Here is a 23,078-nt window from a genome sequence, read left to right as displayed (position 1 = left end):
CAACCTCGTTCCAAGGACTTTTCTCGGCCCACCCCCTCCTTGGCGGAGAAAAGCCCTGGGAACGAGCTTGTTTATTTATCACGCAGAAAATTAGCATCTCATTGAAAATAGAGCTTTATGTTGATGAAAGCAATAAAATTCTCAGAGAAACGAGCAAAATGCTTCCATCAAGGAAGAAAAATGTTAAAAGATATTTGCCACTTGTCTTGAATGTCCTCAATAAGGAAGCGTTTCCAGCAGAGCTCGGGCCGGTTGCTCGAAGCCAGGTTAGCGCTAACGGTTGGTTAAGGGGTATCTGAACCTATAGGTTTCCATGGTAGTTAACGCTGGTTAGCACTAACCAGGCTTCGAGCAACTCGGCCCTGGCGATCAGCCTATTTTCGACAAAGGCGCGCGCGTAATTATGACATCATTAATGGCCCATTTACAAATTCTAATTTCGATGATTTCGAGATCAACCTACGCGAGTTGTCCGTAGCGACAAAACTGGGTTGACACGAACTTTCGCCTAGATTCGTTGTCGTTTTGAAGCGGGGACAAACGGCATTTGTTTTCCGCGCAGAAAACAATGGTCTGACATTGAACCAATGATGGTTCCTGATGCAAGAAGATTTTGGCATTACCAAGTGGATGGCGGTTGGGCCTGGGTCGTGTGCTTTGCGTCGTTTTTCAACCATAGTGTTATCTTTGGAACGATACAGTCTTTTGGAACGCTGTTTATTTCACTACTGAGTGAGTTTAACGCCGGAGAGTCTGCAACCGGTAAGAGAATTTTTCCTCCAAAATTTTCAGGTTCCGCGTCATTGGCCTTTAGAATGAGTGCACGTGCAAATTAAAGAAAGTTTATGAAAGCGGTATTCTATTGCTCAAAAATATCTTAGCCTGTAAAATATAAAGTCCTTAACTAGAACCACACATCGTACACGCTGGCTTTTTTTTTTTTTACTTCAAAACGGCATTCTCAATCCCACCGCCCCAAAGAAAAGGGCAGAAACAGTCAACCAATCAAATGGCTTTGTTTTGCAGAAGACTCCAGAAACAAAAGTGCAGCAGAATTGTTTTTCATTATTTTATCATTCTTTTGTCATGTCAAGTGCCCAAATTTATGACCATGAATATACAACATGATCTCTTCTCTAAATTAACGATTATCGTTAATTCTTAATTTGCTTTCAATTTACTATTATCGTTAATTTAGGACACTGTGTCCCAGGACTTGTGGTAGCAGAGAAAATAAGGAGAAAAAAATCATATCCGTGGATTGGATTCGAAGCTGGAGCGTCTACTCCATAGGAACCGCTTCTTTCCGCTTCACCACTGAAGACCAACACATCGCGTTTTCAAAAAAACATTTTTTTAAGTCTGCCATAGGATATCGCTGCTGGAAAAATATTAGGCCTAGGCTAGATTAATAATTTAAGCCTAAGCTTGGATTTAAAATGTTTAGCTTTGTCGTGAAGTTTGGAAAGCGACCTTTGCAGTGTGTAATATGGTTTGTTGTTGTTTGATAACACAGCATTATCAAATAGTGTTTAAAATATTGTTCCTAAGCAGCTAGCGGTGCGGTGGTCAAGTGGTTAGGTGACCGGTTAATAATGAACATTCTCAGGTTCGAGTCCTACTTATTTAGGTTGTCTTTTAAAAATATATACATTTCCCATAATCCATATCAAGCTTTCAGTCTTCTAAATTAGCGATAATAGCAAATTCAGAGCAAATTAAGAATTAACGATAATCGTTAATTCAAGGTAGAGAATGGCTTGGAATATAATGGCCGGGACACACTAGGCGAAAAGTCGCAGCGACAGGCCTCTGCGACAATCTGCTCCGTGTGTACCACTTGCAAAACACAACACCTGTTCGGTGCACACGCAATGATCTCGTATGCGGGGTAATGTGAACTAGTTTGCTAATTCACTATGGCTGACCATATGACGCTCTATCGTTGGTTCATTTATATTTTGTCGCAGCGACTTGTTGCCGGAATTGTACGAATTGTGCGATAAGTCGCACGAATTCAAACTGGTTTGAATTCTTGCGACTGATCGCAGCGACAAAATTCTGCCGCAGTGACAATGATTTTCATAAAATTAACCGTGTCAAACAAGGCGAATTGTTGCGGCGGCCTGTCCCCGCGACGTACGTGTCGCAGCGACTTATCGCCTGGTGTGTCCCGGCCTTAACATATAGAGACATCTCATTATGACTTCCTGCCTGGACCTAGAGTGGGAACCATACGCCCCAAGCAATGGACTGACATTGCATCTAATGATGTTTCCGTCTCTTTCTTAGCATGGGTAGGTTCCTTGGGTTATGGCTTCCTGTTCGTCATTGGACCTGTCACTACAGTTCTCTGTGAACACTTTGGGTGTCGCGTCATGGCCTGTACCGGAAGCGTCCTCACCTTTCTTTCGCTGCTTTTGACGTCCTTCGCTACCAGTATCCCAAGAATGTACTTTACTTTTGGCGTCTTGTGGGGGACTGGCGGCAGTTTCCTTTTCTTCTCTGGTCTCCTCGTCTTAAGATTCTACTTCAGCAGAAACCATTCCTTTGCAAACGGAATCACGATGACTGGCGCCGGCTTTGGCACACTTGTGTTTAATATCATTCTGCAAGAACTCGACAGCAAGTACGGCTGGCGGGGCGGGATGCGCGCTATAAGCGTATTTGCTGCTTTGACGTTTTTGGGAGGTTGTGCATACATTCCGCCACCGGTCGATTATTTGCCTTTCGAAAGACCAAGTCTTCGTTATCGTCTGAAGCGGCTGATTGATCCTCGTCCATGGAGAGACAAAGCCTTTCCAATGTGGGTCCTATCGTTGTCATTTATTTTGTTTGCGTACTTCTTTCCATACACATATCTGGTGAGTATACTCCACTGCATTTGTTGTGTTTTGCAACACGGAAAGGAAAGGAAAGGAAAATATTAAGAAAAAGGAAAGGAACTTTCTTTAAGTCTCTAGTCGTTCTAGCGTTGAAGCACTGATTGGGTACACTGTAAATTGAAATTAACAATTAACACAAATCAAGTCAAATGTTGGTTTTTGAGGAGAGGGGAAACAGAATAGAGAAGCAACAAACTCAACCCACATACGGCGCCGAGTCTGGGAATCGAACCCAGGCCACATGGGTGGGAGGCGAGTGCTCTCACCCCTACGCCATCCCTGCACCCCAAGTTCCGGAATTTCTTTCTATGGATGGTTTTCACCTGACGTCACAGCGGCCATGTTGGAGAGAAAGTCTTTTGAGAATTTGAGTCTATTATAATGCAAAACATGAGCCATAATTTGCTATTGTTTTGTGCACCAACGTGGCCTTCTCATCACGTGATTGAAAACCATCTATTCGTGGATTTCACATGACGTCACGGCCACCATGTTGGTGTCCCCAAACAATGAAATGGAGGCCATGTTGGTGTCCCGATCCAATCCTCCGGGAATTGAAAGCTATTATTATGCTAATGTCTTCTTTTGTTTTCGTTGAAAAACATGGCTGTTGATCACGTGAGTGAAACCCAAGAATAACTTGAGAGCTCCACGAATTAAAGGGAAACTGTAACGAGAAGCGCATGCGCTAGCGTCTTGTGAAAACTTGAAAATTGTTAGGTTAACTTTTTTCAAGTTGAATCGACAAATTCAAAATGGTGTCCACTGAGGAGGGCCATGGTTGTCTCCTGCACTCGCAAATATGACCGAATTACGCCAGTCCTTAAAGAGCTTCACTGGCTACCTGTAAAACAACGTATAATTTTTAAAATATTACTATTTACTTATAAGGCCCTGAATGCTTTAGCACCACTATACATATCTGATCTTCTAGTACAATATAAACCACCTAGAGCTTTGCGTTCTTCTGATAGGAAACTGTTACAAGTTCCTCATTTCAAGCTTAAGACTTACGGAGGCAGATCGTTTAGTTATATAGCTCCATATTTGTGGAACCAGCTTCCAGACGCCATACGGCAAGCACCGTCGCTTGCAACATTTAAATCCAAACTGAAGACTTATCTGTTTGATAAAGTTTTTAATTACCGGTAGTTATCAGGTTTTGTTTGCTTAATACTTTAGTCTTTTTTAGTCTTTTTTATCTTATTTCTCTATTTACATAGCTGTACAGCGCTCTGAACTCTAGTATGGGCGCTATAAAAGTCTTATATATTATTATTATTATTATTATTATTATTATTATTATTATATTATTATGGTGGACAAATGAGAAACTCCGGCGAATATACGTGACTCACGCGTGATTCCATGATGGCGGCTAGAATTTTCCGTGGGCTCGAGAGCAAACAAACTCGAGCATGCGCAGCTCATGACAGAGCCCCTTCAAAGCTTCATTTTGAAGTTTATAGTTATTTTCGATCACTCAAAGCCAAAAACGTCTGTCTAACTTTGGGCAAACGATAAAAAATGGGTTAAAAAACTAGAACTCATCAACTCGTCTAATTTTTATGCTCATCCAATGCAATTGTAGGTTAAAATGGCGTTAACACTGGACATCCCCGTGTCGCAAGGAGCCCTCTTGCTTGGTTATTTTTCAATATCAGCCATCTTTGGAAAACTCACGTCCGGAAGATTGGCTGATCTTCCTCAAGTCAGGCGCCTCTACATTTGCGTGACATCTGCGATCATTCTGAGCTTGTCTTCCATGTGTGTGACCGCTGCCAAGTCATATCACGGATTGCTGGCTTATACCATAGTTGCTGGATTCTTCGATGGTTGTTTTGTGGTTACTGTACCGCTTATTACTCAAGATATTGTAGGGAAAGAGCTCATGGCTAAAGCACTTGGAAACTTGTATGGTGTGGTAGCGTTTCCTTTGACGTTGGGTCCTCCTGTACTAGGTAACGTACAAGAAAATCCTTTCGCCTTGCGTGATAAGTTGAGAGACCATTGAGAAAATCAGCCAATCGGCTGAACGATAGATTTAGTAAAGTCAGATTTATTTCGGCTTGCTTGAAAAACAAGTTATTCTCGTCATGACCTTTAGGTCGAAAATACGCAGCGACGTCAAATAATTATTAAATCCCTGATCCATCTGACTGTTTGACTACACTCTTAGATATCATTATTCCAGAAATACTTGCTAACTCCTTGCCATAACGTTATATATTTATTTCTTTGGTCGTGAGCGGGCGGTATCCTGAGAATCCAGCAATCTGATTGGTTGCGGGAGCGGTAACCAAGGACGGTAATCAAGGACACTAACTGACGAACGAAGCTGCGAATGTGACACTTAGGTCGGTCAGTACGTAGAAAAACTGTCCCCTCGGTCTCGAGTAAAGGCCTCTTCTTGCAGCCTCGGGCCGTGCTTGAGACCTTGGGCACAGTTTTCACTATAATATACGGGCCTTCCGGCCAGTGAAAAAAATAAATAAATAAAGGTAAATCTATATATGGAGAAAAAGCCGGCTTTGACAATGAATTTTTTTTTTCAAAGGAGAACTTTACAAGTCCACCGGTTCATTTACCGTGACGTTCTTTGTATCAGCTTCTGTTGTACTCTTGGGTGTAAGCCTTATCTACGTCGTTCAGCGGTTACGCCCAGACCTGGTTCAGAAGCCGCCGTCAATCAGGGAGGAGATAATTCCCTCGCCCAGTATTCACTCGGCAAGCGTTGTGGACACATTAAGCGGTTTGTGCGTCACTGAACCTACTCTGTCTGCATCTCACTTGGATCCAATGGAAGTAGGTTCATATCAGCGGTTCGATACTGTTCACCGAGACGACCTCAGAGCAAACTTTATTGAGAATCTGCAGGGTCGATTGGCCACCCAAACTGAGGTTGAAACCGTTTATAAGCAAGCGGTTGACAAAATGGTGAATGAAGGGAAAACCCATTCGCGAAACAATTCAAATGATAGTAGTATTACCAGGTCTACAGTGCCGGTCCAGTCCACCATAGACAGTGCTCGTGGTTCAGTCATGTCAGCTGCAGACATAACAAGCGATATTACTAGTCCTATCAACCTAGGAGAAAAATATGATTTACCGAGCTCGAATGAACCTATTGATGATAGCCTGAAACTTCATGATGATGAAGAGGCAAAATTACCTGATGATAATCAACAAGAAAGAAATCAAGAGTTACTCAAAACTCTTATTAATCGGGATGGATCTTCTACAGTGCCTGAGGTGCACCCCATCACTACTAGCGCTATAATTTCGTTAAAGATTGCGCAGGTAGAAAATAATGACACTGACCAACACGATTTTGTCTTGGTTACTCAACAAGAGGTTGGTTTTTCGACTCAATCTCTAAGGGAACGAAATAACGGTGAACAGGTTTTCACAATGCCGTCGAACGTACAGAAGACAACTTTGGAGAGAGAATCCGAAGAAATTATTGTGCCTCAAAACGTTCTCTCGGCTCTTGATGAAGAAGACATCAACAGTGACACCAAGCCTCTTCTAAACCCCTTAGATCCTTCAGAGGAAGAACATACTGGGGAAGAAACACAGGACGCAAACGAAATTCTCGAACTTGTCCGCATTCCCCCACCTCCCTCGATTCCTCGTACTGGGCAGCTTGTTGCTTTGGGAACGGAAGAAACTGTCGACCAAGAGCGGGCTGATCCAGACGGTTTATTAGTAAGCAAAGCGTCTCTCTCTGAGATAGCATTTGACGGTTACGAAAATGATCCTTACGACAGGGAGACAGCTGGTCAGTATTTGTCCTCTGGAGGGGTGTCTCCTCCTCCACGAAGAGAACGACTTCATCTCGCCGTTTTTGACCAACTTAATTTATTGAGTGAACGGCTTGAAGCAGTTGCTGCGCGCCAGGTCCAGGAAGAAGAGCTTGATGATGGAATAGCACAAGATCAGCGTCCTGTATTCTCGCCAGCAATGCAGAGCCTCCACTTGACGCCTCTTTATTCAGCAAATCAGAGTGTACCACTAACCCCAGCGCGGGCTCGGTCAAGTTTTGTGAACACCCCAGCACCAACTCCGAGAATGACCCAACCAAGTGCCGTGCACACTTCGACAGCTCCAACCCCGATTCCCACCCCACAGACTCTATCTCATTGCGTGTCTGGAGTGTTTAATGTCGCTGTAGATGTCCAAACATCAAACATGATTCAAGCACAAAATTCTAACAACATTTTTGATGTTCAGTGCAGCCCAACACCTTCACAAGCCTCTGCTGGCGGACGTCGTAGCGGAAGCTCTTCTTTATCGGATGTTGGTCACGAGATGATGCTCAACAATTTTAGTCTTTTTGACTCGAAAGACACTGAGGGATCTACGGATGCGTTACCATCGAAAGATTCGAGTTTCAATGGCTCATCAATTGCAAATGATTCACGATCCCTGGGTGATTTGAACAGTGTTAGCGAACCAATTGATGTCGTTGGGACAGTCAAAAGCGGAAGTCACGGCGGTCACTTGAATTCGCCCGTGACTTCAATTCCAAATTTACAGGTGAAATCACCATTGACTGGTTGTGCACAACATCCTTATGTACAGTCTGAAGATGGAAGAAACTCGTGTCATAAAACATACTTGGTCACACATCAGACAGAGCAGCAAACATGTGATGTGAAGACATGGACAAACGAGGAAAATGTCCATCAAGGATGGCAAGTCCATGGGGCAAACGACAGCCATTTCCACAATGAAAGGACAACATGGCTGCCACAAGAGACGACATATCAAAGTACTGGAATCGAAAACTATTCATTAAAAGAGAAATTTTATCAAAAACTGGTGGAACCGAAACCATACGAGAATGCAGATGAATCTGAAAATGCACAACAGCCCTTTCATCAAGAGCACTTTCAGGTCACAGATAGTGGTGATACAGCTGCGCCCAAATTGGAGCAAAACGTTTTTCCAGAGGGCACATCGGATACGATTGTTCACTCAGTGTTCCAAGCATCACTGGATTCGAGTTCAATGGAAACGAACTTACACGGATTACTTTCAGATTCAGAACAACACGAGTCAACAGATGTTCCACAAGAAATGCCATTCCAAAGAAATGAGGTCTGCATAACAATCGCTGAATCGAATGAATCTATTAATCGCATCACATCAGATCCAATTGTTGTACCATGTACTCCCCAAGAGAAAGCGCACACAGAGGTAAATCCATTTGTGGACACAGAGAATGCGGCAAGATCTCTACAGAAATCCTTCCCAGAAAGTGCCTTATCCTTGACCATTTATAACCCAAATGAGCCAGATTTCACTGCCATTTCAACTCAGGGAAATCAGATGCATTTTAACTCTAAGGAGTCTAATGTACAGCTACATGTTGATTTAGGACAAACAAATTCCACCAAGGTTACTCATCACACTTTATCTCAGGGAAACGAACTCTGTCAAACAGGAGGTGTCCATCACGACGGTCAAAACTGCATGTCCCCAGATGTCCTTGATTTGCCGCTTTTAAACCCATTCTGGGGTCCAAGAGAAAGGAAGTCCCAAAATACTGACGGCGAGACACCCCAGCTGCCTAACGTGTGCTCGTTAGACGATGGCAGAGATGATGTCAATAAAAATATTAAAGTAACAGATGCGCCTACTGATCCGGTCCCCATCAAGGACACTCAACATACACAACTCGACTCTATGTTGCCTACAGACGAACCGTTGCTGGATAGATCAAGCTTATCGCCTCAAGGTGCTAGCTTGGATCTCGATCAACCTGACATAATAGTTCTTGTTGGTAAAGAGATGAGGCAGCAAAATTATCTACAAGAAAAAAGTGGATCTATGCATCCAGAAGCGTCTCAAACTGACATAACAGCTGTGGGATCAATTCAAGCTGGTTACATAAAAGAAAGCGACCATAGCGTGGACAGTAAAAGTAACTGGACGATGTTTCCTCGCAGCGAAGAAGTTCTCATTTTCGAAATGGACACAGACAGTGATTTAACCGACTCGGTGAATTCATCTAGCGATTCAACCAATGATAAGCAAGATCACGGTTTTGCTGTGGATCAACCCGGCCTTTTCCCTCCACTGCAGATATTTTCTGACAACGTTATTCAATATGATGGGGCTAAAATTCCTCAGAAGCTTCCACCTCCGCCAAGACAAGTCCAACGAAAACGAATAGACCTGCCAATTTGCACCAAAGAAAAATGCATGTCCGGTGGGAATACCAAAGTAAAGCCGAAGGGGATCTTCCAAAAGAAAATCATTAAAGAAAACGAAGAAAAACTCTCAGCAAATGAACCTCTGAATAATGAAAGTGAACCATGTTCTGTTCCCATTGATGCTGATTTATCGGCGGCTGAAAATACTCTCAGTGAGATTGATTCGGATTTACTGAGTGATTCTAAGCTTGAAAAAGTTAATAACCCTTGCACCACTCGGCTCAGTGACAATTCAATATCTGAGATTGCTTGTGATGATTTTGAAGCTGATGACATTGGGGCGGAGGAACTCGATAATTCTAATTTAGATGGGGCCCTATCCAAGTCCTTAATCCACGAAGATATAGCGCCTTTGCTCATGCAAAGCGAAAAATCCATACAATATTTGAATCTCCGCGACCTTCCAGGTGATAGTGGAGTTCTTCAAAGGCGTCCTTCGACTACATCATCCGCAGATGATTCGAGTGTAAGCAGTACTTCCACGGACTCCAGTCTCTCGGAAAATGAAATGCCTTACAGCAAGTTGCATGAATGCTCCTCTGATTCATCGGAACATGTGTAATAGCTTGCTGTTGGCAAACTTATCCTTTATTGTTGAGGTAAAGTGGAACACTTTTAAGAGTCACCGAGAGAAACTTGCTTGATTTTAATCGTCATATTACCCAGATTTGCTGAGCGTTGTTGATCCATTGTAGTTAGTTACTGTGATAACAGTAGTCAGTTGGAAGTATTAAACTTTTCAGTATATGTATATTTAATGATTGCCCTCAGTTGGCAGCAAAGGAGTGAAATCAGTTGTTACTGTTAGAACACAGGGCACAATTTCTGGGAGATCCCGCCCAGAGTCCGAACGTTGGTACATGTATCTTCCGTGAACATCGACTGAGTTCAGGTACACAAACATGAATATTTACACTTAAAATCAAAATAAACGTATTTTGACTCATCCTAGGAGATCCACGGCAATCAGTCGGGAGGGGAGCAAACCACTCACCCTCTGAGATCCACGGCAATAAATCGGAATTAAAAGCCGGAAGCCACAGGCAAAATCGGGATGGAAAAGTTTACAAAAAAGGGCGACATGAGCCCCCTCCCCTTTCCTGGGAAATCATTCCCAACAAAATCCTTTTTTGGGGGGGATGGGGCGGGGTGAAATTTACTTCGGTGGTTTTATCCCTCCTTTTATCAACAGCTATCGAAATTAGCGGCTTTCTTTGTCGTTACTTTTCTTTTCGCTTCCTGCATCGCCGACAAAAAAACTTTGGCAAATTAAACCTGGGGCAACAATAGCAGTAAAACATTCATATTTATCGTTTTCTATACACAGAATTTTAAAAATAATTTACAACTTGTACACAGCGTTCCCTTTCAAGGGCCTTTCATTTTAAAACTAAAAAACCTCCCTGTTTTAGGTTACAGTGTTTCATACTCGGCGTTTGCACGGAAACAGTGTCATTTCATACAAGAGCAGAGTTCGAAGTGCTTGCTTGAGGTAGCTCACATAAAATCAGCGCATGCTACACATATTCTCAAACGCCCTAGATAGTGGCTACCGGGGCTGTTTCAGTGACCCCTCTCGGCATCCAACTACGAATATTCTTTAGCAAACCAACAAGTGACCAAACGAGTCAGCAAAGTTTATCTGCAGCACCACTGTGTGTGTGGAGTATACCGTTAATCAAATTTAAGCCCCTCATTGATTAAAGATTTGACACTGTTAATCAGTGTTTGATCTTCTTGATCTTCTTTCCCGGCGGCGCCCACCTGAGGCATGAAGTGTCCACAGACAGTACTGGTTTGCGGTAATGCGCACTTTTGACATGCTCCTCAACAAGCTTTGGGGTGACGCAGATCACGTGTTGTCCTTTCCAGTATTTCACCATGTTTAACGACTGAAGCGTGTTAATTATGTCTTCCTGTGTTATACTTGTCATGTTGCTAGAAAAGGGGAAAATGCAAAAACAAATATTGAGAAAAATGAAAAGTTAAAAAATGAAAAAGTACAATTTAGAAAGTGACATCCTTTGCATAAAATATCCACAATGAATTCACCATCAGCTATTGTAGCTCCTTAATACCGAGGGCCTTCAAAGAAAACATGTTTTTAGGGTGCATAAATGCATGCGCAACTCTCGTACACACGTGTCTGCGCGAAAGACGATAGCATATTGTTCAACCCCTGCTATTCCCGATCCCTTGTGGGCCTGACTTCCTTCGACAACAGTCACTCACCTGAGATCTTTAATTGACAGCGTTCCTCGAAAGTTGCGCAGTATATCTAGCAAAATCCACGACCAATAACTCCTGTAGCTCAGCTTGCCCAGATCTGATAAGGGCTTTTCCGGCGATCCAACCATCTGCTCTATCTTGGACAGCTCATAACCTAGGACATGGACAGAAAACAAACTTTCAGTCTGAAAGCAAATGAAGGGCTATATCATAACACTTGTAAGTCAAATTTATCACAAACGTTTTCCAAACCATGGCCAAACTTCAACCGATGAATTGTGCCTGGCAATTGCTGCAACCGGATCAAAGAAAAAGGTGAATAAATTATCTTGGCCTCTTTTTCGCTCCGGTGCTTTCATGTTTACAATCCGCTAAGCGACCGATTTGTCACTCACTCACTCTCATTCGGCTATTGGAAGATGGTCACTATACACCCGGTCTGAGGTCTGCCTTAATGCTTTGACGGTAAAATTACGCATGACCGTGATTGAGTGTCTTGCTTTTCTCATTTCTTGTTGCACTGATAAGCAGTTTTGCCACGCTTGTCGCTTTAGTTAAGTATTCGAGAGACTTTGATGAAGCAAGCAGGTGTCCATTAAAGGTATGTAAGTATTCTTTAAGCAACATAACACCGCAACGAAGATTTTTCTTTGTGCTCTACGATTAACCCTTTAAGGCCCGAGGGGCTCCCCTTTGACAAGTAAAATTGTCTGGCGTTAGACAGTAAAATCTATAAGTAGCCGCTGGGAGTTCAACGGTTAATTGCCAGTGATACATAGCCAGAGATTAATATGTTCACGTTCCACTATATCAGAATGGTTAATTTAAACAGCAACATTTACAGTGCATGTTTATGATATGGGTAACCAAATATCACTTAATTAAGAAATGAGCATTCGTTTTACGGGAACATTCACAAACTATTTTTTTAAAGGACAAAAATGGGCCGAACGCTAGGAACTAAACAAACTGTTTCAGTTGTATGATGTGGTAAACACACACTTTTTGTTTCTGTACAAGTTCGTCAGTATACATTTAACCCTTTAAGCCCCGAGGGGTTCCCCATTGACGAGTAAAATCGTCTGGCGTTAGACAGAGTAAAATCTATAAGTGCCATTTGGCACTATCGGGGCCGAAAGGGTTAATTGTGGTTACAAAGGCTCGTACGTGAATGTCTTCAAACAGGTGAAGATAATCGATGTTCGACAGTAGCTGTTTCCATGACAAAAAATGGTTAACTCACTGAAAGCAATTAGGAATTTGCCATATCCTTTTCTCTGGTATGGTGGCAACGTCAGGATGCAGGCGACGTTGTTTCCATCTGGGGACTCTTTCTCCTACCAAACAAAAAAAAAAAGGTGTCAACCATACCAACAGCCACAATCCAGAGATCATGTTCGTACAAGTAAAGAAAACCTTAACTTCTCGAGGTAGAAAACATTACCGACTTCTTCTTTGTAAAGCCGCCGTTACATGTTGAAACATTCAGCGGAAACTTGAGTGCAACGGTACAGGCGTTGCACCGTGAAACATCAAAGGTCAAACCTTGCTCGGGAACGTTGGAAATAGTCTCGAAATGTTGTTACCAGATTCCCGCAAAGCAAGTCGATATTAGTTCCATGGCCTTGGCCGTGTGCGCGCGCAAGTTTCGGTAACTTCTGGTACTACGAAAACCACCGATCGGTGGATTGACCCCGAATTACTGAGTCACTGTTCCACCCACTTTCGCTAGTTTAAATAGGCCAGTTTCGTATTCTCATAGCTGGACTGGATCTAGCATGAAATGGAGGCTAATACGGGCAAATTAATTAAGATCTGCCCGCATTTGCCTCCATTTCACGCTAGAGCAAGTCCAGCCGTGAGAATTCGAAAATGGTCTATTCTTGAAAGTTGTCTTGTTTGATGCTACTTTTCAAGCCAGGGAACCTTTCATGCACTCGAAATAACAGCGAGTCCATGGCTGTACTTGCAAACCCTTCGCTGGAAAAGAACACTTTTTTTCCATTTCTCCCCGGGACTCATATCTTTCCATTGTTGTGGTTGTTCAGGTACACCTTGACGGCGAAATCTGGCTACTGCTCACACCGGAATTTCATCAAAATGTTTAACTGAAGTGGGCGGGGTTGTCACTCAATAATTCGGACCCATTCCACAGCAGATCGAGCGACAGTGGTGTTACACGGTGAAACTCTTTGGTTTTTTTATCAACACTGCAATCGTTGAGACCGTTAGAGAAGTAGAAAGCGGTTCTATTTTTCTTGAAACTTGTTTCGCAGCACCGTTGCACATGAGTTTCAGCTAAAGGTTTCAACGAGAAACAGCGGATTTACAGTTCAGCCAGACCGATCCATCATCATTGAAAGCAACTTTTATTGTACAGGTATATTTCCAGGTATTGTGAAAGGTGTACAGTACTTCCCACCAGCCAAGATACATTACTTCTCACAGAAATGTGTTTATCAACTGAGTCAATATGGTAAATTGACCACCGTAGAGAAATTCCAAAGCTCACGTTTCGAGCGTTTGCCTTCCGTCAGAGCGAAAAAGCTCAGCTTTCAAATTTCTTTACGTTAGTCAATTAATTTTACCATATCAACGCAATTGATAAACCCATTAATGTGTTTCACTTCCGCACCAGGGGAAAAAACAATGTTTTGTTAAATAATAGCATACAGTATGGCCTTAAGTGATGTTTTACTACACAAAAATTTTCACAGAGCTATTGAGAGTCCATCGTTGACTGACAAAATTTTACCCATATATGCCATAGGTACTGTTCCTTTTAAAGAGCATCTTTGTGTTGGCACTCGTTTAAACCTCATAAGATATCATAATCTCAAACACAAGGCTTATGACACAATACCTTCGAGAAATACCCAACGAGATGTGCTCCTTCCCTGTCGACTTCTGTTAGCAAGTAAAACATAAATGGTTCCACATCAAAGTACAAGGTTTTGTGGTCCAGGAACAATTTGGCCAGCAAGCAAATGTTCTGACAATATAACTGAAACAGATTTAAAAAAAAAACAAAAAACAAGCAGTGAGCAAAAACAAGGCACCGGTATTCCTAACTTGACCGTGAAATATCTCGTCACATCGACATGCATACCCACCAAAAAATGTTAATCAAGTTTAGTCCACAGCATCCTGCTTTGCAAAAATTTCAATTTTTTTTTATTTTTATTTACGTAGTTATACTTTTGAATATCGACAAATAATTATTGGCTACAGTGCAACTACATGTGCAATTTAGAGCTCGAAATTAACGGTAGTCGGTCGTCTGAGCATTTGCCCGCATTTGAATATCTGTAGCTTTTACAAAACATTGTCAGATAGGAAAATGCAAGAAGAGACAACTTCACGAATATACAGGCGATTGAGATCAAAGACGCCATTTTGAAAATGCCTAAACTTAAACTCAGACTTCCATGAAAAACCACAGACGCACACTAAGAACTATGCGATATTCAAGCTTCATCACATGGATTTAACAGTAGCAGGTTTCCTAACGTGCAACAAGGGATTTATCAAAGCGAGCAAATTCATGGGTTTGGTTGCCTGGCTTTTGAAACAGGCACAACTTGTTTTTTTTTTATTATTATTTCAAGCACTGCTGTAACTGACAAGAACTGCTCTAAGTTGAATAATTAAAGATCAAGCTGTTTAAGTGTGTTAATGTGTCAATCAACCAGGTGATCTGATGACGTAATTTGGGGGACTGGGAAGGAAAAAATATAACGCTGTATCCCACAACCGCGCGCGGCCTTAGGTGTTATTTCCATCGCCAAAACTCAACAGATCATTACGTGTCTACCACATTTCCTCTTGTTGAATGAACATTCAAGTAGACCCGAAGAGATCTAACCTCGCCTCTGCCATGTTGAATTCGAAAATAAGCCCGCGCGCGGTTGTGGGATACGGCGTTAAAATTTTTCTCCCCAGTGCTCCGAGTTACGTCACCAGATCACCTGGATTTACCACTCCCTTACTAATTAATGTGACCAAGTTCATGTAAGTCCTGTATGTGTATGTTAACAAGAAAGAGGATGTTTTCCATACCTTGTGCTCCTTTCCATCAACTTCATAAACTGAAATTGTCCCCTTGCGGTATATTTCCTTCCCAGGTGGTTGACGCATTGCACACTTCCCCTGTAGAATAGACCCGTTCATATACATTTCAAGACAAAAGGCACCTTGCAAAGCATCATTATCCCTTTAAAAGTAATTTTAACAAAATCGTTCCGTAAGTTATTTCAGGCCACTTGAGTAGGAAATGTCAAAAGCCCAGCAACACCGCAACAAGATTTTTATGAAATTACTATTATCGTAAATGGTTTGAACCCAGGAGTCATATCACAATTAAGTAAAGTATGATTGTCCAGGTGAGTGTAGTCCTGAGAAGGACTGCTTGAGATGACATTTTGACTGACATTTCAACAATCTGAGAGGAAGTCATCTTCAGAGTATTCTGCTCAGGTTGTTGAAATGTCAGTCAAAATGTCATCTCAAGCAGTCCTTCTCAGGGCTACACTCACCCGGACGATCATACTTTACTTAATTATGAAATTACTATTATTCTTACCAAGTGCTCCTTGTACGTTCTCTCATACTTCATGTATTTTATGCAATATTCGCATATCCACAGTTTATTTTGCTTCCCATATTCCTCAGGAAATGGTGAAAAATACCACGCATCAATCTCATATTTGCCAAATTGGATTTTATCCACAAACTTGATCTTGGTAATCTACAAAGTGGAGGTGAAAAAAACTGCCTTAGTTCCCCATTGATGAGTAAAATCGTCTGGCGTTAGACAGAGTAAAATCTGTTAATGGGACATAGTTTTTCAGTGTGTGAATAACCCATTGACTCCTGGCATTAGACAGAGTAAAATACTAAGTATGGCCATTTTAGGCCGGTTTAGGGGTGAATGGGTTAAGACTTAATTGCAGAAGTCAGTGTCAGTTAATGGAAGGGACATACTGCTAAGTTTTTGACTGGTTAACCCACTGACCTCTCAGCCCCCCTAGGATGTCTCCAGTTGACAAGTAAAATCATCTGGTGTTAGACAGAGTAAAATCGGTCAAGTCTCACTCCAGGGGGTCAATGGGTTAAACTCCACCAATACAGCTCCGGAAAGTTGAACAGAAGGTTGATGTACAAGTACATGTAATTTGACACCTCTAGTAGGTGCTGTGTGGTCCATGCATGCCCTTCAGTATTCAACAAAAGCATTGAGACAATCACTCATCACACCCTCCTACTTGCCAAGTGCCCTCCTCTCACTCCCCCTGACAATGTTCAAATGTTTAGGGTAAATCACTCCATGAAGTAAATTACGAATGGGAGTGGGGTGTGGGAGTTTGTTGATAGGCTCAAGGCAGCATAATAATTTTTGCGAAAAATTGTTCTCTTTTTAAATTACCAATTTTGGATATATTTTATTAAAAATTGTACACGAAGCTTACAGCACAGCTTGCAACTAGCAAGATACAAAGCATGCATGCTTTTGGCAATGAAGAGCAAATGAAAGTAGCCGGGTCAAGAATGAACGTCAACTTGCATGATCACATCGATGGTACATGCAGCTGAAACGTGTTTCCACTAATGTACCAACCTTTCTCTGCTGCATCTACTGTAGAAACAGTTTAATTTACCCAGACCATAACAAAACGGATTGAGAGGGAAAAACTTACGGCTTCATGCTCTTTTTCCAATGCAGCAGTGGTGGGGTCCATCTCAGCATAAGTCTTCAGAATAAAATAATAGTTATTACAAAAGATCAGTGGCATTTTTCAGTATGAGGAGTGACCTTTCGAAAACAAAAAAGGAAACTATGTGTATTTCCAAACAATCTTCCACGTGAGATGTAATTAAAAGGCTCTGAGACTAAAAGGTGTTGAGTGATTTACATGAACAGTATAAAAGAAATAGCTCAAAGAGCAGCTAATCATAATGCAGTGTTGTCAAACGTCAAGCAGAGAAAACTTGGTGGGAGTAGGGGTGTTTGAACACATTGCCAGACATTAAGACAGCCTACCAGTAGCAAAAATAACTACTGCTACAGTATGTTCAGACAAACTCTACATAAAAGCAAAGACTCTGAATGGATTCAGAAAGGCTTGGATAACAATGTAGCATATTGGACAAAGTTGTCACTATTGACACTTGTGTAAGAAGGGTGCAGTGCCAAAATGAAGGGAAGAAACTGCTTTGGTCAATACAAGAGTGCCTCTACAAATGGCATCTATAGGCTATGGACTAATCATTGAGGAAGTTACAAAATGACTCACCCGGTATCCCAAATTGTATCAAGAAATCATGAAAGGACAAAACTACAGGGGTCAAAGGCCAGCATAATGGCTTTTTTTCTTATGGTACATGCAGTAGTACCAGTGATGATGATGATGATGACGATAATAATACCAACAACAACAACAATGATAATCATCATCATCAGTAGTGGTGAGAGTTTAAATGACGAAAGGCTTTTCACTTGTACTTAGCTAAACAAAAATGGATATGAATTACTAAAACACAAAAGATTTACAACAGCAACTGGTTACAGCTGTGCAGCTCTATAAAAACATTATAATGTTCTTTCACATTTTATTCCAATTCCTTGTTTTTTGCTGCAATATGATATGTTGAACCCATCATTTCACTGCTGATTTAGCACAAATTAGCTATGTACTGTATTAATATCTAACATAACCTGCAATCAGGCGTACTTTTCCTTAGACATGGTGCGAAAAGGTACGCCTGATACAATTTCTTAACGAGTCGTCTGCCGCCCACCTGTCAAGAGTGATGTTATCATGTGTCATGCTATAAATGTGAGCCAATCAGATTTTACCAGAAATTACCTGCACGCTGCGATTCAAGTAAAGACCCGACAAAAACAAAATAGTACTCTGATGTCTGCAATCAAAGCTATTCTTGCAAACCCTGCTTGCCAGTTGATGCGGTTTCTCTGTTCAAACCATCAAGGAACAAAGAATTTCGAGATAAAATGGCAGAAAAAGCCCGAATTCTTCATGTCATCATCAGGCGCAATCAACAGTACAATAAACTTTATTTAAACTCGAATATTTGAGATGCCAATAAAAGATGCTATGAAAATAGATATGAGGAAAATGGACTTTGAGAAATTCTAGTTTTTCAGCAGCAGCTACTCAGCTATCATTTTGTTAGAAGTGTGTTCAGATTGTTCAGCGATTCCGTAAACAGTGTCGAATTTCTCTGTCAAGCTCGGCTGATTCCCAGAATGTGGCAGCCCTACAGTTCTTCCTTTTTAGATTCGCAACTTGTTGTTTCCGAATATATTCCAAAGGACTTGCCACAACTACAAACGTTTTCGAGTTGGTGGAAGAAGAACGATGCATTTTCTTCTAGAATGTTCGGGCCTGTATTAATAACCCTATTGCCAAATCCCGTAGGAAATACAACTGTAATGTCTTCTTTTACTCAAACCATACTTAAGATGCATTCTCTCCGCTCTTCCTTTAAAGGTTTTTGAAAAAAAATCTGAAGTCGAAGCAACAGAAGCTGTAAACCGAGCCTAAACATCACTCGTGTTCAAATCCTTCTCGGCGGCCATAATAACCGATTTTCAATAAGTATGATTTGCAATTCTGTAACCAATCGGAGCGAGGCTCCAAGAGCTCTATTGTTTTTCGGCCAATCAGAGTTAAGTCCAGATTATGGACTACGAGCAGACGACTCGTTAAGAAATTGTATCAGCAGGGTTCGACACCTGGCTACCTGCATTACTAGCCACCGGGCTAGTGATTTCTAGAATTTACTAGCAAAACTTAGTAGCCCGGATCAATTTCCCTTGAGGTCTACTTCAACCCCAAACACGCAAACCTTCCTCTAAACTTATTGGCAAGGTCTTTTAAAATGATAAAGAATGGAATTTTTTCTTCCATTGTGATAACATAATGTGTTATTTAAGGAAAAAAGCTAACAAAATGTTCGTTTCACATTCACTTGTGCAGACGGCGAAGGCTAACCGTAGAATGCCAGTGCACAAGCCACGGGAAGCTTGCTTTCCACGATGGATTAAAAGTTCTCTTTCTCTGAGTGCTCTCGTAAATTTTACTGCTTTCCTGTTTACTAGTACTTTCAGTTTTGGCCGCTTTCCCTTTTTTACATGGTGGCGCCTCGTAATTTGTCAAAAATCGCTCCATCTTTACAATCGGTTCAATTGCAAGGCGATCGTGCGAGGCGATGTGCAAGGCATCACAACATTGGTAGGGAGAAGACTGGGGAAGACATTAACCATTAAGCTCAGAGTCTGGGATCTAGCGATGTTTACGAACTACACGCAAGATAAAAGAGACGCCAGAAGATGATAGACTTGTTTACTTTATAAAATTATTGGTATTATCGTTACATTTTAAACTTTCTTGTTTTTTTAATCAACTGTGAACTGCAAACTAAAACTAATTATATCTAGTTTATTTCCATTTTTCTACTAGCCAGCGGGCTATTAAACGTCGTTTTTTACTAGCCCGACAAAATTTTTACTAGCGTCGGGCTACCGGGCTAGCGGAGATGTCGAACCCTGATCAGGCGTACCTTTTCGCACCATGTCTAAGGAAAAGTATGCCTGATCGCAGGTTATATCTAACATTACCTTTTGAACATGATTAATTTCATCATGTTTGCGTTTTTGGTTTCTTGTCAACTTCCTTTCTGGTCCATCAATCTCAACTTTCTCCTCTATAATAGGGACATGAACACTGTCATCTCTCTGTTGAAGGTCAACCCTTTCCATTGGCACCCATTCATCCAGACGCCTGTTGACTGAAAGTACAAAATTGTATAAGCCTACCTAGCAAGATTTACTGCTTGGTGGTTTTCAACCTAGCACTTTCACAGCCTCTTGCACTAGTTTTCATTTTGCAACAATGCTCAAAACCACATGCATTTGTGCCACCATGGTTCCAACAATGGCAAAGCTCTTCCATCTCCTTATACAAACCACCAACAAATCTCAATTATGCATTTTGCTCTGATGAAGGGATAACACTCAAAACGTCAGCTCACAAACCTTTCTTATGTGTATCGTCATCAATGCTTCAATGAAACCAACTTTTTTCGTTTAATTTAACTCCTTTAACAGGGTTCTGGTAAGGGACCTTTTCAAACCGGTAAAGCATTTGGTTAATGTTGGACGTTCTGCAAAGGATAAGCGACTTCTGAGCATTTGCAGGCGGTACTAAGTGCTCTTACAAGCCCTAAATTTTACCGGTTACCGCCTGATAAGGAGAACCCTGCTTTAAATTAAAAGGAAAAAAGGAAAGGAACTTCATTTAAGTGTCAAGTCTTCAAGGCAGCTGAAGCACTAACAGGGGACACTGTAAACTGAAATCAGCAAATTAACACAAATCAACTCAAATGTTGGTTTCTGAAGAGAGGGAAAACCGGAGTACCCAGAGAAGGACCTCTTGGTGAAGAATAGAACCAACAAACTCAACCCACATACTATGACGCCGAGTCTGGGAATCCAACCCAGGACATATTGGTGGGAGGCGAGTGCTCTCACCACTGCGCCATCTCTACAACATCCCAGCAACATCCCAAACCCCCTTTTATTTGCCTTCTTCTAAAATGGCCACCATTTTAGTACTCTTTCGTTTTCTTGCAAATTAGTCCTGGGTGCCTTGTTCAAGGTCAATATTCATTTGAATTTTAAGTTTAAGAACAAGGCAAAAAGGGCTAATTTGCAAGCAAACAAAAGAATACTAAAATGGCCCCTTTGGAACAATTGAAAGTGTCTTTGCCTTATCATGTAATTAACAATTATACCATGAGTGCGCATTGGATATGAGATGATAGATGTAATCACCTCCTATCCAACAAGCGCAAGTGGAGTAATTATTTTATTATAAACACCCACAAATTATGGATAAATTTTCCCTACTTCATTTTGTAAAAAAAAACAAAACTGATGCATACAGTTACTGATATTTGTAGAGCATGACATAGTAGCTCATATACCATGATGGCTAAGCCAATCAAAACTTAAAAATTGCATCATCCAATGATCTATTTTTTAATTAACACATATATTATATGACCTGGAGTGTTTTACCAAGAACTAAAACACTCATGAAATCAATATGACCAATAGTTTCGGGAATGCATGTAACAAGAGTGGCCGTATTGAGCATCAAAGTTACGATTACGGCCTTGATTACGGATATGATTCGTCTCGTCAAACCGATGGTCCCTTGGTACGAAATTATGGTAGGATTGGTACCGATAGAAAATGTTATTCCAATGGTTTTATTGGTGAAAAACAAGTTCGCTTAAATTACACCAAGTAGAAACGCGCTAATAATTATGACTATCCCTCTTTCTGTAAGCCAACCACTCAAAACACGTTTTCTTTCACCAATAGAACCATTGGAATCACCACTAACACCAACAGAGTCTATTTGTGAGTATTGGACAACCCTCTAAAATTCAGCTTGAAAGATAGGTTTAGAGGACAAAGACAAAGGAAAGTGGATATATCGATATTTTTCACATTCATTCCAACATGTTTCTATTGTTTTTGTCCTGTCTGCCTCGCTATCAAGCTAAATATCGTTATTTCTAAAATGGCCTATTAATTAGATAAACACATTTTGGAGCAACTATGAAATGCAGGGCCATATTTGAGGCAATATCAATGCAGTGGCTCCGCAGCTCGCCAGTAAAAGTCGATGTTTAATAATGGGAGGAATAAGGTTTATCATTGAGTGAAATTCAATGTTTAAAAGAACGATTAGAATCGATCGAAATAAGTGAACGACTTACATCCATGATAATGCACGTAGTATTCGGACTTTCCATCTTCAACAGACCTTTTGTGGATTATTTCGGCTGAATCTATCGATAACAAATATAACAGTGAGCAAATAATGTCTTATGGAAGTAAATACAGCAGAAAATTCGAAGAAAATTGTAAATTAACATACGCCACTGTTGATCGTTGGGTCGTTGCACTAAACACTGTCTTTCTGCATCCAATTCTCCCAGCTCTGAAGTCCTTCGAGTCTTTGAGGTTTTATCGTCGAATTTCTTGGGCTTTGAGCCTAAATCTCGCTTTTCTTCGTTAGTTTCGAGTGCCTCTTTCTTGACTTCTCCATTGACACCCGGCATGTTGTTATCGGAGTCCATGTGCAAGAAAGGGAATCCCACAACGCATAGCGAGCACAACAGGCAGCCCAATGTCTGGAGGAAGAGTTGATAAATTGATGAAAGTCAAGTAGACTATTGCACGACTGATAAAACAACGCGAAAATGTATTTTTAAACGATATTTCGGCTGGCTAATACCAGCCTTCATTAGGTTTATGGTCTACTTGACTTTCATCAATATTTTTTAAACAATTTTGACTGGTCACGATCTTCTCTGATCCAACGCTGTGCAAAACTTATCGTTCATGGTTTTTTGCAAAGGTTTAAAACCTCAACTTCACTGAATTATTCTTTATATAATAAACCAAGTTATTGTCCCATTTTGATTGGTTCTTGCCTATAATCTATTATTAAAACAAATAGATTCCATGTTGCCGTGCGTCTGATCAGTAATAGATCACAGAAGACGTAAAAATGTGATAAGAACATCAGTGACACGCTCGGCTATCGCCTCGTGTGCCACTTTTTTTTGTTCTTACCACATTTTAACGTCATCTGTGATCTATTTCTGAATCGATACTGAACAGGCCCACGGCAACATGAAATCT

At 41.2% G+C, this 23,078-nt stretch overlaps 2 protein-coding genes across 2 annotated transcripts; one reads left to right on the top strand and one right to left on the bottom strand.

The window, feature by feature from the left end:
- The first annotated feature begins 457 nt into the window (after positions 1-457).
- LOC138045197 (uncharacterized) lies at positions 458-9,850 on the top strand. Its single transcript, XM_068891611.1, has 4 exons — positions 458-762; positions 2,293-2,864; positions 4,477-4,846; positions 5,443-9,850. The coding sequence occupies exons 1-4, from the start codon at positions 588-590 to the stop codon at positions 9,666-9,668; spliced, it is 5,343 nt and encodes a 1,780-aa protein (XP_068747712.1). The 5' UTR covers positions 458-587; the 3' UTR covers positions 9,669-9,850.
- Positions 9,851-10,393: 543 nt separating this feature from the next.
- LOC138045199 (histone acetyltransferase KAT8-like) lies at positions 10,394-22,532 on the bottom strand. The gene is made up of 10 exons (XM_068891613.1): positions 22,309-22,532; positions 22,148-22,219; positions 19,977-20,146; positions 17,032-17,085; positions 15,918-16,082; positions 15,395-15,484; positions 14,199-14,339; positions 12,579-12,672; positions 11,339-11,489; positions 10,394-11,044 (listed from the first exon to the last, which is right to left on the bottom strand). The coding sequence occupies exons 1-10, from the start codon at positions 22,508-22,510 to the stop codon at positions 10,828-10,830; spliced, it is 1,356 nt and encodes a 451-aa protein (XP_068747714.1). The 5' UTR covers positions 22,511-22,532; the 3' UTR covers positions 10,394-10,827.
- Between the last annotated feature and the right edge of the window lie 546 nt (positions 22,533-23,078).

Source organism: Montipora capricornis, chromosome 4 (genome assembly GCF_036669925.1).
Source record: "Montipora capricornis isolate CH-2021 chromosome 4, ASM3666992v2, whole genome shotgun sequence".
Lineage (NCBI taxonomy): Eukaryota > Metazoa > Cnidaria > Anthozoa > Scleractinia > Acroporidae > Montipora > Montipora capricornis.
This window is presented reverse-complemented; position numbering and strand designations above follow the sequence as displayed.